This window comes from Fulvia fulva, chromosome 5 (genome assembly GCF_020509005.1).
Source record: "Fulvia fulva chromosome 5, complete sequence".
NCBI lineage: Eukaryota > Fungi > Ascomycota > Dothideomycetes > Mycosphaerellales > Mycosphaerellaceae > Fulvia > Fulvia fulva.
The window spans coordinates 1,769,618-1,786,842 of record NC_063016.1 but is presented as its reverse complement, the minus strand read 5'-3'; the positions used below and the strand labels follow the sequence as shown (position 1 = coordinate 1,786,842).

The 17,225-nt window shown below is 53.3% G+C and overlaps 10 protein-coding genes across 10 annotated transcripts; 7 read left to right on the top strand and 3 right to left on the bottom strand.

Annotated features, from left to right (window-relative positions):
• Window positions 1–202: 202 nt before the first annotated feature.
• On the top strand, window positions 203–822 carry CLAFUR5_05851 (54S ribosomal protein L12, mitochondrial; the record flags this gene model as incomplete). The annotated part of the gene is made up of 2 exons (XM_047904999.1): window positions 203–442; window positions 493–822. The coding sequence occupies 2 exons, from the start codon at window positions 203–205 to the stop codon at window positions 820–822; spliced, it is 570 nt and encodes a 189-aa protein (XP_047762630.1).
• A 797-nt stretch (window positions 823–1,619) lies between these two features.
• CLAFUR5_05850 (Boron transporter 1) lies at window positions 1,620–3,392 on the top strand (the record flags this gene model as incomplete). The annotated part of the gene is made up of 3 exons (XM_047904998.1): window positions 1,620–2,246; window positions 2,292–2,471; window positions 2,502–3,392. The coding sequence occupies 3 exons, from the start codon at window positions 1,620–1,622 to the stop codon at window positions 3,390–3,392; spliced, it is 1,698 nt and encodes a 565-aa protein (XP_047762629.1).
• A 424-nt stretch (window positions 3,393–3,816) lies between these two features.
• Window positions 3,817–4,554, bottom strand: CLAFUR5_05849 (Pre-mRNA-splicing factor 38; the record flags this gene model as incomplete). The annotated part of the gene is made up of 1 exon (XM_047904997.1): window positions 3,817–4,554. One exon carries the CDS (start codon window positions 4,552–4,554, stop codon window positions 3,817–3,819), a length of 738 nt encoding a protein of 245 aa, XP_047761978.1.
• A 245-nt stretch (window positions 4,555–4,799) lies between these two features.
• Window positions 4,800–5,957, top strand: CLAFUR5_05848 (Glucose N-acetyltransferase 1; the record flags this gene model as incomplete). The annotated part of the gene is made up of 1 exon (XM_047904996.1): window positions 4,800–5,957. One exon carries the CDS (start codon window positions 4,800–4,802, stop codon window positions 5,955–5,957), a length of 1,158 nt encoding a protein of 385 aa, XP_047761979.1.
• Window positions 5,958–6,648: 691 nt separating this feature from the next.
• Window positions 6,649–8,649, top strand: CLAFUR5_05847 (uncharacterized protein; the record flags this gene model as incomplete). Its single annotated transcript, XM_047904995.1, has 1 exon — window positions 6,649–8,649. One exon carries the CDS (start codon window positions 6,649–6,651, stop codon window positions 8,647–8,649), a length of 2,001 nt encoding a protein of 666 aa, XP_047761836.1.
• Window positions 8,650–9,489: 840 nt separating this feature from the next.
• CLAFUR5_05846 (uncharacterized protein) lies at window positions 9,490–9,934 on the top strand (the record flags this gene model as incomplete). Its single annotated transcript, XM_047904994.1, has 2 exons — window positions 9,490–9,670; window positions 9,726–9,934. The coding sequence occupies 2 exons, from the start codon at window positions 9,490–9,492 to the stop codon at window positions 9,932–9,934; spliced, it is 390 nt and encodes a 129-aa protein (XP_047761986.1).
• Window positions 9,935–9,937: 3 nt separating this feature from the next.
• Window positions 9,938–10,669, top strand: CLAFUR5_05845 (uncharacterized protein; the record flags this gene model as incomplete). The annotated part of the gene is made up of 1 exon (XM_047904993.1): window positions 9,938–10,669. The coding sequence occupies one exon, from the start codon at window positions 9,938–9,940 to the stop codon at window positions 10,667–10,669; it is 732 nt and encodes a 243-aa protein (XP_047761984.1).
• Window positions 10,670–11,279: 610 nt separating this feature from the next.
• Window positions 11,280–13,127, top strand: CLAFUR5_05844 (FAD-binding monooxygenase ktnD; the record flags this gene model as incomplete). Its single annotated transcript, XM_047904992.1, has 3 exons — window positions 11,280–11,458; window positions 11,511–11,947; window positions 11,998–13,127. The coding sequence occupies 3 exons, from the start codon at window positions 11,280–11,282 to the stop codon at window positions 13,125–13,127; spliced, it is 1,746 nt and encodes a 581-aa protein (XP_047761985.1).
• Window positions 13,128–13,252: 125 nt separating this feature from the next.
• Window positions 13,253–14,278, bottom strand: CLAFUR5_05843 (uncharacterized protein; the record flags this gene model as incomplete). The annotated part of the gene is made up of 1 exon (XM_047904991.1): window positions 13,253–14,278. The coding sequence occupies one exon, from the start codon at window positions 14,276–14,278 to the stop codon at window positions 13,253–13,255; it is 1,026 nt and encodes a 341-aa protein (XP_047761982.1).
• A 237-nt stretch (window positions 14,279–14,515) lies between these two features.
• On the bottom strand, window positions 14,516–16,525 carry CLAFUR5_05842 (Carboxylesterase 1E; the record flags this gene model as incomplete). Its single annotated transcript, XM_047904990.1, has 3 exons — window positions 14,516–15,838; window positions 15,887–16,223; window positions 16,278–16,525. 3 exons carry the CDS (start codon window positions 16,523–16,525, stop codon window positions 14,516–14,518), a joined length of 1,908 nt encoding a protein of 635 aa, XP_047761983.1.
• Between the last annotated feature and the right edge of the window lie 700 nt (window positions 16,526–17,225).

Below are 17,225 nucleotides of genomic sequence, written 5' to 3'. Positions count from 1 at the left end.
GGTCGATGGAAGAGTCCAGTCGCCCAAACTTCAGGTTTGCCTCGACAAGTTTGACTTTTGTGCCAAGACATCGACCGGCTAGGCCCGATGCGATCGATGCCCGCGGAGGTTGGGAACTTGGGGGTGCAATGAGATTATGCATGGAGACGCACACGACAGGCGACTCTCTGCCAAAGCATCCCCTTCTGAGCAGCCAGTCGTCATGTCTCTCGCTCCATCTTTCGTCGCACGGCAGTGCACGCAATGTCTTCGATCAGCGCGCTCCCACACACTCCGGTACGCAGCCACGACTCCACGCAGACGGCACGAATCGAGGAGATGGCAATCCACAGACACAGACGCAGCCGTCGCCGCAGCCGCGGACCCCAAGATATCCGGCATTGTTGACCAGATAAGTCAATTGACTCTGTTGGAGACTGCAGATCTGGTCTCGACATTAAAGGTACGCTATACTTGAACCGACTTTAGATACAGACACTGACGGCATTGCAGTCCCGCCTAAACATCCCCGACATGCCCATCGGTGGTTTTGCCGCAGCAGGGCCATCAGTCGCCGCCGCAGCGCCCGTCGAGGAGCCCGAAGAGGCCGCACCAAAACAGGAGGAGAAGACGCTGTTCAACCTGAAGCTGGAATCATTCGACACGGCAGCCAAGCCCAAGATCATCAAGGAGATCAAGGCAATGCTGGGCCTGAGCTTGGTGGATAGCAAGAAGTTTGTGGAAAGTGCGCCGAAGATGATGAAGGAGGCTGTGCCCAAGGAGGAGGCCGAGAAGATCATTGAGACGCTGAAGGGGCTGGGAGGTGTGGTCAAGATGGAGTAGAAGCGCTGTGTAAAGAGCATGTACGAGGGCGGCGTTAGACGTGGCAGGTGACTGCAGGCTCGGGTTGGTATCGCAAGCACATAAGAGCAGCTGATGATGTACAGTATGGCACACACTTCGTGCCAAATTCCTGTCCACAAATCTGGCCACGCGATCCCGTGTACTAATCTGCGAGCTTTGTGGTTAGCAAGGCATTGGCGGGCACGCTGGAAAAGGCATTTTCAAGGAGTGACTCTGGCGTCGAGACCGAGAAATCCCATCTCCGGTCACTGTACGACTATGAACGCAGCAGTCTCGCTCTTACAACATCGAACTTCGCTCAACACGACTGATATACCACGTGGGGGGACTGATGTCGCAACACTTTACGGGATATCCTGAGAATGAACACAAGGATATGATAGTTCCACCGTATGCATCAGCGCATAACAGCAGACTTTACGAAGCCAAGCAGAACAAGCATTCTGCATCCCTTCCAAGCCAGACCACGTGGGCAAAACTCGTTCAACAGCTGGAACACAACCTCGCGTGGCAACAATCTTGGCCAATAGGCGCGGCAGCATATCGAACACTCAATTCGTTCGGTGACACACACTTCAATGCTTGAATACCATGGCCATACCACAATGCTCTGCTTTCTTGGCCAACATCGTAGCCACAGACGCGCCTAGAACGTTGGCACAACTACGAAAATATGTGTCGAAAGTGCCGCGGTAGTGCGACCATGAAAGAACTCTTTGTCAACAAATAACCGTCAGCGACACCACCAGTCCTTGAGACGTAAACCTAGCACCACCATGTCTGGCCCGGAACGAAAATCCTCATACCTCTCAAACGCCCTCAACCCATTCCGCCGCAAGGACGGCCTCCTCCGTCCTGGACGCCTCCTCCACCAAGACCTCAAGAACTACACGCAAAGATGGCCCTCCGACTGGACCATCTTCAACCAACTGATCTTCGCCAGCGTCGTCTACCTCTTCTTCACCAACCTCCTCCCCGGCATCACCTTCGCCAGCGATCTCTACAACCTCACCGGCCAATCCTGGGGCGCCATCGAAATCGTCTTCAGCACAGGGTTATGTGGAGTCATTTTCTCCATATTCAGTGTGCAGCCCCTTACGATCTTGGGCGTGGCCGGTCCTTTCTCTGTCCTGGCGGAGAATATATACGCCCTTTGCGAGAACTCTTTCCAAATCGATTTTTTATCCTTCATGGCGTGGACCTTGATCCACGCGGGCTGGATGCATATCCTCCTAGCGGTATTGAATGCACACGATTGGACGATGCTGTATGTAACGGAGTTCAGCTGTGAGGTCTTCAGTCTGCTCAACTCCATCATTTACTTCCACAAAGCATTGCAGGAATTGGAGCGGGCACATGCTAGGCTTGACATGGCTGCGTTCTTGTACGCCATCATCGGAGCCGTGGGGACATTCTAACTTGCACTCTTCCTCAGCACAGCTGAACAGTGGCCACCGATCTTCCATCGCTACGTTCGGATGGGGCTGAAGGAGTATGCCGCGGCCATTAGTATAATCTTCTTCATCGGAATCCCGTATGCTGGTGAGCTGGCGCAGCTGGACAAGGATACACTGTATACGAGCAAGGATGCGTTTCGACCGAGTAAACCTGAACGGGATCATTTCTATGTGAGGTTCTGGGAGCTGGAGGCGAGGTAGGCAGCTGCGGCGATGATTCCGGGTGCGATCATTACGATGCTGTTCTTCTTTGATCATGAGATCAGCAGTATTATCTGCACGATCAAGCGGTATGGCACCAAGAAGCCGACGGGGTATGCGCAGGACATCGTTGTTCTGGGACTGACCACGGCGTTGTGTGGAGTGCTGGGGATACCGCCGGCGAATGGACTTTTGCCGCAGGCACCACTTCACGCGGAAAGTCTCATGCACGATTTCAAAGGCGAGTATATCGAGGAGGAGGTCGTGGACAGACACGGCGTTGGGAGGATTGTGCAAAGGCCTGTTCAGGGAGTCTATGAACAGCGCTGGTCATATTTCATACATGCTGCAGCGATCCTGGTCTTCATCGCTCCGCCACTGCATCACGTTCTTGGTCTGGCGCCGACTTCGGTTCTTGCGGGATTGTTTATCTTCATGGGTCAGCAATCGCTGTCTGTCAATCCGATCCTGCACAGGACATTCTGGATCCTCACGCCCGCGTCTGAGCTTCCACCATTGCCGCAGGGCATCAGGAACTGGTGGGCAGTGCACACTTATACGCTCTTTGAGATCGTGATGGCGGTCGTGGTGTTCATTGTCACTTTGACAGTCGCGGGACCTGCTTTTCCGGTGATTATCGTGGCTCTGGTCCCTTTCCGACTGCTAGTCATGCATAGAATATGGAATAAGGACGTTTTGAGGTATGTAGATCGGTGGGCCTGTAGGGAGGGAAGGCCAGAAGATGAAGAGGAAGGTGCGGATGGTGATGCTGGCTTGGATGGGCTCCGAGCAGAGGACACGGAGCTGAGGGTAGACGGCAGAGATATCGAAAAGGGCCCCGTCGAGCATGAGAGTGTTGGTGCCAGTAGCGCGGTTGATGGGCTTAAGTAGATGGTCGTGAAGAGCTGATGTATGTCCTACTTCTAGAAGCCTCCCAGATCGCGCGTACCAAGCATACATGCCCACCATTGCGCTAGATCTGCCGGGATTCAGCGTCCTTGCGCGACTCGAATGGCCACAGGACCTCTTCGAAGGTCAAATCGTCGAAGACATGCGGTGCGGCGATGAGCGTGCTGAGCGTGCTGATCATGCGTCGATGCCTACCATCAGACAGTTCGACTTTTCGCCGCTTCGATAATTGGTTAGGCCGGGCCAGATGATGATCGAGTTCATATGGTGATGGCATCCTGGAAGGCCTAGACTGCCGCGATATAATTGAGGTGTTCCTCATCGCTCCACAGCTCTCAATAGCCACCCAAAGTGCTCATTCCCCGCCAGATTCGATGAATGTAAAGCAAAGGGGTATAGAGGCGTCTCAATCGGCATCGCTCATATCATCAGCGCTCCTCTTCCTTGACCCTTCCTCGTGATGCCCATTGCCGTTGAGCTGCACCTCCTCGACCTCTTCCACCTCTCCCTCACTTCCCTCATCCTCCTCTCCGCGATCAAGTTCTTCCAACTCATCACCCAAAGCACTCTCCCGCGGCTCCAGCCGATCCTCATCCTCCAAGAAAGTCCTTGGGTTGATCTTCGGCAAAGTCGTTGCGCACACTCTCGTCTTCAACAAGAGGTCGTCTATGAACTCGTCGACATGTGTCATACTGTAGCTCTCTCTTGTCCGTCTCTTGAGCTTTCTGCCGTCGGACATGTAAGGCTCAAGTGTCTTGTAGACCTCGTCATCCTTCTCCCATGCTAGTCGGATGTAGAATGCTGCGAGTGCCCTGAGATATTTGAACTCCTCGCCCGCGTGTTGTAGGTAGAACAAGATGATCTCGTCCTCCGGGGTGAGCTGCAAGAGCTTGAATGCCAGACAGAGGAAGGCTGTTGGTCTCTGCGCGATGCCGTAGGTGCCGCCGATGGATGACAGCTCAACTGCGCGGTCCAGCAGCGTCGCGGCATTCAGACCGAAGCATTGTTCTTTCCAGTAGTACGAGTCGACGATGCGGTCGCGTACGGGCTTTTCGAAGAGCTTGAGAGGGTTGTCGCCGCGGATGAGTTTGCCGTGGTAGCCACGTTCGTCCAGCGCTCGTTTCGCATCTGCCTGGTGGGCCATGCTGTGGTGTCGATGTGATCGGTGACACGTCTGCTACGGCGCAGGCTGTCTGCATGTAGGTGTAATAGACGTGATGCTGATGCTGCTTGTCTTCACTTCTTCGCTACCTCCCAGGTAGCGTCGGCATTTTTGGCAGGGTTCACGATTGTTGCTCTGCCGACAGTCTCATCAACACTTCATGCAGGCGTCCACATGAAAAATGCATTGGCTAGCATTCCTCACAGCGGCACATCAATGTACCGAACATGCCTTCACGATTATTGTTATCGCAGTCGCAAGTATCAGTCGTAGTTTCGTCCACCGTCGTCGTCGTCTTCACCCTGCTGCTCTTCCTGGCCGGCTACTCGATACAGCAACGCGAAGTCCAAGGCTTGAAGATCGCCATACAACCACGAATACCGAAGGCACCGCAATCCTTGGCGACCTCGGAAGATACGACGCAACAGCATTTTGAACCATCGAGGCTGTTTGGGAAGAGAGATGGGCGCATAGCATACACCGACTTCGACCGACATGTCCACTCCAGCGGCGCTGGCGCCAACATCAATTGGCAGAGGCTGGCACATGTCCAGCTTGTGCGGAGACACCACGATGTGTGTAGTGCAATCATGGTCTTGGCGGAGCTACATCGCATGAGATCGCCTGCAAAGAGGGTATTGCTCTTTCCAAAAGCATGGGCGGAAGAGAAGAAAGCTGGGAAGGGAGACATCTCTGATCCGTACTTGGATAGCACGAGACGGTTGATGAAGCTGGCGGCGAGGAGGTACCACGTCAATCTACAACCTATAGATCCTATTCGAACGAGCGACGACGGCGACACATACTCGCTGGCAAGCGCATACGCATTGACGCATGACTTCGACCGCCTGCTCACGATTGAGACGCCTGGACTGTTGCTTGATGCAGAGCCATTGGATGCAATTCTTGGGTTCAGCGAGAAAGCTCCCTTCGTCATGCTGCACGACACAAACACCAAAGACGGCGTCCACTCTGAAGACCTCTTCCTCCTCGAGCCATCGAAGAGCCGACATGCCGAGCTCACGAAGCGTTTGGTCACACCAGAAATGTCCCAGTACAACGACACACACCTCTCCACACTTCTCACGGAAGCGATACTCCTCGCGTCAAGCAATGAAGACACTGCGCTGATCCGGTCCGTCGGCGCCCTACACGACGTTGGACCGGACTTTAATAAGACATCGTTCATGTCAGATGTGGCCTACATACGCTTCTCGGACCCTAAGCTTCCTGGGCCTGAGTATGAAGTGCCGTGGGCGGACAAGGTCGCCGCGAGGCCAAAGAACAAAGATGCAGACTGGGCTTGGACGAGTCTGTATGGAGACTTTGCACAGAAGAGAATGGAGATCTGCGGGCTGGACCTAGAAACTTGGAGAAAGTATTGATTGGGTAGTTGTTTTGGGAAGCGATGGCGTTGGAGGGTTTGCTTGAGATTGTAGACGGCTTCGAGGAGGATGGACTAGGAGGTAATGACAGGTCAATACTGTACAGTATCACAGAAAAGCTCGCGGTTCGGCCGTTAGAGACGTGCCAATGCCAATGCCAATGCACTTCGGTCCCTTTGCATAGACGGCGTGATATGTACGTCGGACTCGGTGCGATCGACTCGGGTCCGGACCTTACAGACATTGCGTAGCGTGACAGTGATTGAGACCAATGAAGTTCATGTTCAACACCGTTGACCAGTGAGCTCCCAAGAGTCGCCACACAGTCAGTCATGAACATTGCCGCAGGCATGATTGTTCGCGAAATGCCTGCAAATGCCCAAGTGCCGTGAGTTGAGTTGGCTGTGACAGCTCAGACCCAGACCCAGACCCAGACCCCATAGCCTTGGCATCACCGTGATGGTCTGAGCCTCTGAGGATGTCAGTCGCGCTAGCAATCACTCACTCTTGCTCTTCGCCTTCACTTCCATCCATGTCAACTTCAATGTTGGAAAGAACATTTGCCGCGCACTTCTTCTTTGACATCGTGCGATTGCTCTTCTCCTGAAACGTGCTTCGGGAGAATATGGTCCTCCGTCAATCGTGAGACAGTCGGCCAAGTATCGACATACACCTCATTGCATCCGCCACAATGCCACCCATCACTGGACTTGCCATACCGGTGTATCGCGCATCACCGGAGCGGCCACTCACATCGCCAGCGCGACCACCTACAAAATCACGCTACCAGCCTAGATATTACCACGATGCACCACTTCCGATCAGACTGTCAGATCATGCACCTCGCCAAGCAAAGATCACAGGTCGAGTCGCAACACCAGACAAAGTCGCGTACTCCATAGAGATCGGCCGTATGACTGTGGACGACATCGGCATAGACGAGGTTCTGGACTATGTATCTCCATACGAACTGGAACGTTTCGAGACACAGCAATTCGAAGAAGAAATCGAGATGGACAGAATTGTCCAGGAGGCAGCAAATGCAGAGGCTGAACGCAAGCTGGAGCGGCGAAAGCTCAGAGCTCAACGGAAGGGTGTTGTGATCTTCCAGGACCTGGACGACGATCCCGCAGAACCCCAAGAACCCGTGGACGCTGGTAAATATGGTCGCGCTCGCCCCACCTACAAGCACATGTTCAAGAAGATGAAGCAGCGTCAACGTCGGAAGCGCGATCCGCTTACAGGCGAACTCATGCCATTGAGTGGTGATGAGGACGAAGGGGCTGCGGATCTTGAAAGCAGCTCTGGAGGGGAGCAACTTGCACCGGCGACAACGCAGGCTGGACTACCCGAACCTCCCAAGCGCAGACGTAGGAAGCGTGACCCTCATACTGGAGCGCTGCTACCTCTGGATCCAGAACCACAGCAATCCGGATCGAGAAACAGAGACGAGCTTGACGAGGAGCTCGCACTTGGCGTGCCGTATAAGCGTCCACGCCGCAGACGACATCCGATAACAGGGGAGTTGATGCCGCTTGGTTGGCGCTACGACCCCAAAGCAGAAGACGAACGACGTGGAAGTGGCGCTGGTAATGCAAGTGTGGAGTCCATGAGGCGGTCGAGTATCGTTCGTGAGCCAGAAGCGAAACGTCCTAGACTGGCATCGGCATCAGCATCATCTTCCGACCCCCGAGCACAATCTGTTGATCCACTTCGATCATTCACGAATGCCGACGGAAAGCAGCCTACATCATCATCAAAGTCGAGCAACATTGTCGCGGAGCTAAACTCTTCTAGCTTAGATGAGTCGGAAGATCAGTTGCAACGCCCATCACCCACCAAACCAACTCCGACTGGCAAGACATCTATGATGCAGCCGAACCATAAGTCAGCAGTCTCATCAGCTGCTGCGTCTTCTCGAGCAGACTCTTCGCCGGAACCAATTACGCTAGCTTCGTTCTTGAAATCATCGAAGAAGCCAGGTGAAGAAAAGGTAAGCTCGGACGAGAGCTCGTCGTCGAGCAGTGCCGCCCAGGTCAAGAAGATGCCCACGCCAGGGAAGACCAGCATCATGAACCCAACTGGCTCTCAGACAGCGAAGGGGGTGGAGGAGGACACGGAAGAAGATGACCTCGATGAAGATGAGTACATTGTCGAGTCCATTCTTGATCACCATTGGAGCGATCCACGAAGCCACCCTGGCAAAGAATCGACTCTGCTCTACAAGACAAAGTGGGAAGGCTTTCCTGATCCCACATGGGAGCCCGCAGAGAGCTTTCCCGATGTTGGTGTCATCGCATCATATCGAAAGCATGCCGGCTTGGATCAACCAGAGAAGACTCAGATCTCTACCTTGGTGACTAACATGCAGAAGAAGGAGGCAACCGCCAAAGGCAAAGCCGATATCAGACCGTTCCTCAAGACTGCCGCTGCGCCCCAGAAAGCAGACACCGCATCAGAAGATGACGATGAAGACGAAGACGAAGACGAGGAGGATGAGGAGGCTTATGAAGTTGAACGCATCTTGGCCCATCAGAAATCCGATCCGCGAACGCACCCCGGCAAGCCCATAGCCATGCTATATCAGACGAAGTGGAAAGGGTACGCAAAGCCAACATGGGAGCCGGCCGATAGCTTCACAGACCGTAAGATGCTTCACGACTACCAGCGAAAAGCCGGCTTGAGGTCTTGAGAATCGATACAAATCGCGTCTGCGACCTCCGACAGACGCATGGCAGCTGCGACAATATGGCCACGTGATGGCCGTTTCTGGGAGGTTCACGCTATCTTGGCACGGCCAAGCTATCTCATGCATCTTAGAGCGAATTGCTCCATCATCATGCATGAAGGTGCAGCGTTCTAATAGCAAGCGCGAACGAAGACATGATACTACTCTCTCTCTCTCTCTCTCTCTCTCTCTCTCTCTCTCTCTCTCTCTCTCTCTCTCTCTCTCTCATTGGATGGATACACACGGCGTATCACTGCGCGCCTGAGTAGCTGACCTGATCGCAAAGGCTCGCGTCCAAGCTTTATGCTCTACCTAGCAGCTTGTGGTCATCAGCTTAGAAGCTGCTAGATCTTGAAACAATCAAAACATGCTCAGCGATCTGTTAAAGTCTGGCATAGATCTTTGATCAAGTACCTTGATTGACTGCCGCTTCAATGCTGAGCTCGGACATGCTGTCAACGCTTGGTTTATTCGTCGCGGTGGCGACCGTGAGCACGACCGTTGGTCGCTGCTAATAAAGGCTGGCAAAGTGTCGTGAACAGAGCCCGGGTCCTCTCGTATCGGTCTAGTCATCATGGAGCATCGTCACGGAAGCCGACATCGATGATGCAGAAACAACGATCGCACGAGAAGACGCGGGAAGCTTCGCCGAGGAATTCATTCCCTCCCAGCCGAAGATACCTTCTGGTTGGTGAACACGCGCAAGCATCGTTGCCAGGCTCAAATTGAAACCCGGAAGTCGATGAGCGAGGCACAGGACACATCAAACTTACGCCTGAGCGGAAGACGATTGATCCAGAGCATATGGGTGATCATGTCACAGCGACTGGCTTCAGTGTGGAAGACATCGAGTTGTTAGGAGACTTACCCGACTATGCCCGACTCAGCGGCATTCCACTGCCAAAGGCTTACACGAACTTCAAGATCGACCATGCTTTGCCACGACCCTATAGACCGTTCAGATGGGGTTACTTCCAGAACATGTGTAAGCGCGCCGTCTTGCACTTCTCAAGTATTTTTGTCCCTGGCAATACTGCCAGCCCTGTCAAAGATGGAACCTGACTGGTGGTTCGAGCTGAATCGCGACTATGGAGAGACCATCAAATATCGCCAAGCATTGTTTGGAGAACGTGGCCCGAGAGTTCTGCAGACACTTCCCGGGTGCGAATTGGCCGCCAAAGAGTTGATGGAGATGGCCCTACAATTCTTGTGTGCTCGTTATCCTAATCTCTTTTACCTAGACCAGTAGACTATGACTTTTCAAAACGAGATCCTAGGTACTACAACGGATCTCAAGTCGACCCAACCAATGGACTTCCTTCTAAACAACATCCCAGAAGACTTTGCAATCATGACCCGCAGTCCCGAGACTGGTCTTTATAGCTTCCGGGGAGGGATCATCATGGGCAGTCTGGGCTGGGACCTAGGCTCAAAGATTGGACTCCAACTACACGAGATCCACACTCCAGTGCCGGATTACAAGGAGAAGATGCAGTTCTTGATGGACCGATTCTTTGCAAAGATGCCGACTGACAAACCAATACAGCGAGGGTCCTGGGGCCTCGAAGTCGACAAGCCAATGTATCTGCCTTTAGACGAATGCCTTCCCTCACACGGTGAACAGGATCCGGACCTTACAATTGATCGAGTACACCTTCGAGTAGACTGGCAGACTCTGCGGCGACTCCCGTTATCTGGAGCGATAGTGTTCAACTTCAAGTGTCTCTTGACACCAGCAACGGAGCTTAGGGATGAACCCTACATCCCGAGTCTGCTGCTGAAACTGCTGAAGGAAGGGAGGGAGAACTTGATGGCGTACAAAGGGCATCAGACTGATCATGTCACGATCCCGGCTCTTGAGGTGTATGAGAAGGAGCAGCTCGAGAAGGGATTGATTGAGAAGGACTGGGACCCTCATACTCTGGATGAGTCGCCTTCCTTCCCTGGATGGAGGGAGAAGTGGCGTCGACAGCAGGGGGTTTGATACCTTGATATCAACACTTTTCTGGAGCGGTAAGAGGTCCAAGACGCTCTGTGGCACGCATGAACGAAGAGCGCTAATGGTGGCGATCCGGGAGGAAGTCCACCAATGAGCCGACACATAGGGCATGTTGTCAATGATACAGGATCTTCTCAATGAGGACCTGAATGTCCTAAAACCGCTCCTTATCGTTCGCGCTGCTGCTGATTAATCGACAGCCAAGGGTAGCCAATAAGGGCGTCTACATCACGAGTCATGCAGCGTACAGTGTGCCCTGCCCGGAACTCCGTTGACCTCACCCGAGCGTGATGTCCCCACCTTCTCCGCACTTCACACATCTCTCCCCTCTCGATGGCACACCTCATAGGCGCTTGGCTTCTCATAGTAGCACTACCACTGCGGATACGGCATGGTCGCCATGCAGAGCACCCGAGGATGCACAGCTTCCAGCTCCTCTGATGAGGCTTGACAGATGGTCATCGAGTAAGCTCGTTCCTTCCTTCTCCTCTGTACGCAAGAACGCTTTTCTGTTGTCTGCAGCCTGTAGCTCATCAATCGATACATCTACCATACAAGCCACCGCACAGCTTCTCGTCGTCGTACTGCAGTCACCATGGCCGGAGACCTCGCGTGGCCCGAAGTGCCTATCGGCAACAAGAACCATGCAAACGCAGCGGTAGTGATCATAGGCGGTGGAATCAGTGGCATGTGTGTTGCTATTGATCTACTCAAGCGCAATAAATGCCGAAACTTCATCATCTTGGAGAAAAGTGCTGGTCTGGGAGGCACATGGTATGCAGTACAGTCTGCGATTTCATCGGATAATGCTCTGACCGCTTTACAGGAATGACAACAAGTACCCCGGCTGCTGTTGCGATGTCTGGTCTCAGCTTTATAGCTACTCCTTCGCTCAAAATCCGGATTGGACTAGGGAATACCCGGGCCAAGAAGAGATCCTCGCATATCTTCAGCGCGTAGCACAAGAGTACAAGCTCCTCCAGCATTTCAGGTTCAATACCGAAGTGAAAGACGCAACATGGGATGAGAGTGAGAAGAAGTGGAGAGTCAATGTCAAGACTGCGTCTGGAAGTAAAGAGGCGGAGTACAACCCAGAGTATGAGATCAAGACAGATTTCTTGGTCAGCGCTGTTGGGCAACTCAATGTACCACAGTGGCCAGAGATTGAGGGAATCGAGAAGTTCGAGGGAAAGAAGATGCATTCGGCGAGGTGGGACTGGAGTTATGATGTTACTGGAAAGAAGATTGCGTTGGTGGGAAATGGTACGTTGGCTCGAGGACAGCACGAGAGGGGGGTTCTAATAACAGCCTAGGATGCACTGCCGTTCAGATTCTGCCTGAGCTAGCAAAGGTCGCCGACCATGTCACAGTCTTTCAGCGAACACCGAATTGGGTCGTCCCTCGTGCGGACGCTCCAGTGAGTGCGACTTGGAGGAACATCTACAAGTACGTGCCGGGCGTCATGGCCCGTAAACGAGCGGCTTTGATGGACTTTCGAGAGTGGACGCATGGTTTTGTTGCAGACGCCAACTCGGACACCTCCAAATTGTTCGCACAGATGTCGAAACAGATGCTCGAAGAACAACTCCCCAACCGTCCAGACCTACACGAGAAGCTCACACCAAAATACCAACTGGGTTGCAAACGCATCATCATCAGCGACGACTACTTCCCAGCCATAGGTCAAGACAACGTGACCCTTGAAACACGGCCCATCTCCAGCATAGACGGCCACGCCGTCAAAGTCCACGATCCAAACGGCTACCCCGTCCCAGCACGAGAAGACTACGACCTCCTCGTCTGCGCTACAGGCTTCAAAACAGTCGACTTCATGCACCCCATCAAACTCACCGGCAAAAACAACCTCCCCATCGGCGAAGTCTGGAAAGACGGCGCGCAAGCCTTCTACGGCATCACGGTCTCCGAAATGCCCAACTTCGCCATGCTCTATGGCCCTAATACGAACCTCGGCCATAACAGTATTATCCTCATGATCGAAGCACAGTCGCGCTACATCAACGGCTTGATCTCGCCAGTCCTGGACGCGAGGAAGAATGGTAGAGCCATCAGCATTACGCCTCGCAATGAGCCGATGGAGGCGTACAACGCCATGATTCAGAAGGAGTTGCAAAATAGCACGTTCAACGATCCAAATTGTCAGAGTTGGTATAAGAATGAGAAGGGAATTATTACGAATAATTGGAGTCGGACTGTGGTGGAGTATCAGAAGATGGTCGAGGATGTGAAGTTTGAGGAGTATACTGTGGAAGGGGATGGGAAGGAGGAGGTGCAGAGGAAGCAGATACATGTTGGACGCGTGAAGGAGGAGACGGCGGTTAGTGATAGGGCTTTGATGGTGATGGGAGCGCTGGGGACTGCTGCTCTTGTTGGTGGGTGGGTGCTGAGGAACACGAGGTATTTGCAAAGTGTGAGGGTTAGGTGAGAATGTGTTCATGTAGCATAATGCGCGGGGTATTTACGAAGAATAGACGGCTGCCTTGATGGGTTGCTCTGAGGCATGTATAAGTGTTATGGCTAGAATCCGTCGTCCCCCTTGCGCCCCCGACCTCACAGCTTACTCTCCTTGGCCTTATCTCTATTCTCCTGCGCCTTGACGATCAACGCATACATAGTCTGTAACCTCGGCATCTCAAACCCCTTCTCCCTCGCAATCCTGATCGGATTACCCAGAATCACCTCCAACTCCATCTTATTCCCCTTCTCCCAATCCAGCCACATACTTGGCTTACTCCCACTCGAATTCTTCTTCGTGGAGTTCAAAATCTGCTCAGCACTCGCCAACTTCGACGGCAGCGGCTTGCCAAGAACCTTCGGTGCAGTTTCCAGAACCTCTTTCATGATCCCTTCCAGATGTCGCGAGAGCTCAGGGTCCAGGGACATTTCCTGGTTTCCACAACCGCCCGAGAGGACAGAGCTGGGATTCATGGCGGCGTTGATGGCGATTTTGTGCCATCTTACGAATTGTAGAGCGGCATGATCGTAGGACTCTGCATCGTTGATCCCGACTTCCTGTAATAGTCCCACTAATGCATTATTCTTCTCAATCGCAACCTTATCGCCATGCGCAGCACCACTTCCTCCATGATCCAAGTGCGGTAAATAAGGCCCTATGGAAATCCTCGTCCAGCGATTATGCTGAATTACACCATGGCTAGGCTGTGCCGCAGACGCAATCGTCACAGCACTAAGAATCGACGCCTTCGGGAAGCGCTCCTGGTAAGGCTCCTCTACACCGAGCCCATTCTGCACCAAAACGATACTCGTCCCATCGCTCACAAGACCCTCTATAAGGGCACTATCATCGCTCACGTCCGGCAATGCCTTCGTCGCCACTAGGAGATAGTCCCACTTGATGTTCGCCTTCCGTGCCTCGTCGGGTGAACTGAACACATGTTCCGGTCGAAAGACTTGTTCGCCATATTTTGGAGACGTCACTTTGAAGCCGTTGGCTTTGACGGCTTTGAAATTGGACCTGCAGAGGGCTGAGACGGCGGTGTTGGGGGCACAGGCGAGTCGGGATCCGTAGAATGCTCCGATGGCGCCGGCACCGACTATGAGGATTCTTGTTGGCATTATGATGGCGATCAGACTGTCGAGTATGGATACTCAATCTATGATGCGATAGATGTCGTTGTTACCGCGAGACAATGGAAGTTGCTTGGGTGGATGTTGCGATTGCACACCTCGGCAAAAGTCGGCCGAACCCTTGCTCATCGATTGTACGGAATATGTCACTCGAGCATATTCTTGCCTTCTATTCTAACAGGGGTTATCGTTATTATGCACATATCTATGACTCTGTGTATCTATCTATTCCGGCACAATCTCGCCCACAGACTTCCAGGAGTCACACCTGACACCCCTGCCGCCCTCCCACGTATAAGCATTCACCTTCCTAAAGTCATTATACGTACCGGCCCCAGCACAGTAAAAGCGATCCGCAGACCCGACTTGCCCAATCGAGATCCTATTCTCACCGCAAGTTGTTTTGACATCGATCTGGAACGGCGCTTCGATGCTGTATGGCGGCCACGCGGCAGCAGCATTGCTCGCTGCCGCATCAAAAGGATCGGTCAAGCCATTCGCAACGGCGTTCGAGACTGAAGGGTTCGAGTGGATGACAAAGTTGCCATACATCTGGGAGAAGGCTGTGGCCAGATCACGACTGTGCGGTTGCGTCAACGTCTCGTTGTCTGGAGCATTGGCCCATGCGTTGATCTCGTCGCCGTGCAAGCCTGGGACCACAGAGAACTGATATTTGTATGCAGAGCCGCCATTTCTGGAGTACGCCCCAGCGAGCCAGTAGCTGGGGCAAATGAACGTGGTTTCGGCATAGATGTTGTTCGCGCGCTGCTGCTGTCCGGTGGCCAAGACGCTCTGATTGACGGCAGTAGGATTGCTTTCGCCGGTGGTTGCGAATAGCGGCGCGGTGCTGTCAACTGAAGCGTTACTGCTAGGATAATAGTATAGAATCTTGGCGATGTCGTTGGTGCTGAACAAAGGGAATGTCAAGCGGAGCCAAGCTAGGAGATCTTCCTCTGTGTCGATATGCTGTGGTACGAAGTAGGCGCCCTCGTTGGCGTTGTTGCCTGAAAACATGTTCTCTCCATTGACCTCGCGACGACCGAGCTGGCGACTTGGAAGATCCTGTATCAAAGTTCCGTCCGTGACAGGAAGGAAGGCCCAGGTGCCAAAGTTGCCAGACTGAGCAATCGTAGCACTAGCATTGATGAGCGCCTCGGAGCTGACTTCTTGTAAGCACTCGAAGATTGGTCGAGAGCCATTCGCGCCATATGGTAGCATACTGTTGCATCCAGCCTGGGCAGCAAATGAGTAGTATGATTGTGTTGGTACCCAGTCTTTGTACCCATATTGCATTGGCAAGAACGGGCTTGCCGCGATGCTGTTCTGGAACAGTGACGTGCCCAGTGTCCCGCCATATGCTATGTCCAACAACATGACTGATCCAGCGCCCGCGCTTTCGCCTGCTATTGTGACTCTCGTAAAATCGCCATTGAACAGGTGGATATGCGACTGTACCCATTGCAGTGCCAGAACCTGGTCCAGAATTCCAGCGTTCACTACGCCCTTCCGGTAGACTTCGTCGGAGGATAGAAAGCCAAATGCACCCAGCTATGCTCTCGTTAGCACGGACCACGGTTCGGAGACTGTGATGCTTACTCTATATTGTATGATGACGCCCACAAATCGGTTTCCATTCGTGTTGATGAATGTCTGCAAGTCCTGCTGGCCGTTACCAGTCCCGTAGCCGCCACCGTGAATCCAGAAGTGGACAGGTAAGGGCTCAGTAGCATTACTGGGTGTATACACGTTCAGGAAAAGGCAATCTTCCGACGTGCCAGTCTGATTCACGGCTTGTATACGGCCCGAGGAATTGGGGTTTTGCGGACATTCTGCTGGAAAAGTCGTTGCGTCGAAGGTCTCGGTACGGTTCACGGCGGGTGGTCGAGGTGCTTGCCATCGTAAAGATCCTGTTGGCGGCTGTGCGAAGCGAATGCTGGGACCAGATCAGCTAGAAACTCTAACTAGCTTCTTCCTTGTCGTTCCCTACCCTTTGTATACATCTTGGCCTGTGCTGGCATTGTGGTAGCCCTGATAGATGCTGTATCCAAGGTCGACTTCTGGCGAAGCCGTCTCGCCATTCACAGCACCATAGCTGTGTCGCACTTGCAAAGAGCTATGATACGGCTGCGGGTTGTGTTTCGTTGGCTTTGCTACAGCCAAGGCTGCAAGTATCAGTATCCCACAGAGCATCTCAACAAAAGGCCAAAGTACAAGAGAGAGCCTACATCCTGCCATGCAGCGTGGCAGCGACTTATATACTTCAATATGGGCCTCATCGGTTCCAGCTGCATCTCATCAGTGACGCATGCCCTACAAGAGACATGCGAGGGGCCCAGCCATCCTGACGGAAAGAGCAGCTTAGGTCTTGCGGTCGCGCTTGTGGTTTAGGCAAAGCACGCCGGCTCCTGATGGCAGCCGTACCTGCATGCAGCGTGCATCGTTTCGTGTGGTGATTAGCAAGCATCGTAGCAGCGCTTGAGGTAGCGCGAGATGGGACGGGCGCGGACAGGACTACCGTAAGACGTCCGCCTGATCGAGGTACATGTGTTGATGTTGATGTTGATGTTCTTGCGGAGGAGTGCTGAGGGGAAGTCGTCAGGTTGGCCGAAGTGGACCCGAAGAAGTTGCACCTTGCATACTTCTATCTGTCCTCCATGTCGCTGCCATCACACAACACGCACTTATGCCGTGCAATGCATGGCGATCACATTATGCTCGGCATCTCCACGAGCGGAGAATATCGCACGCAGCTGTCAAGAACTGCCGGATGGATTCAGCCGGGGGAGCATCTCTCCAGGCTCCAGCCCACACACCCAAGCGAGCTCAAGCTGTACACCGATATGAATTATTAATGTTAGCAGGCAACCGCTCGAGCCCAACCTCCACCGGGTCATACCTTCCGAAGCGGACCAGATCGTCCTCACAAGCAGAGTGA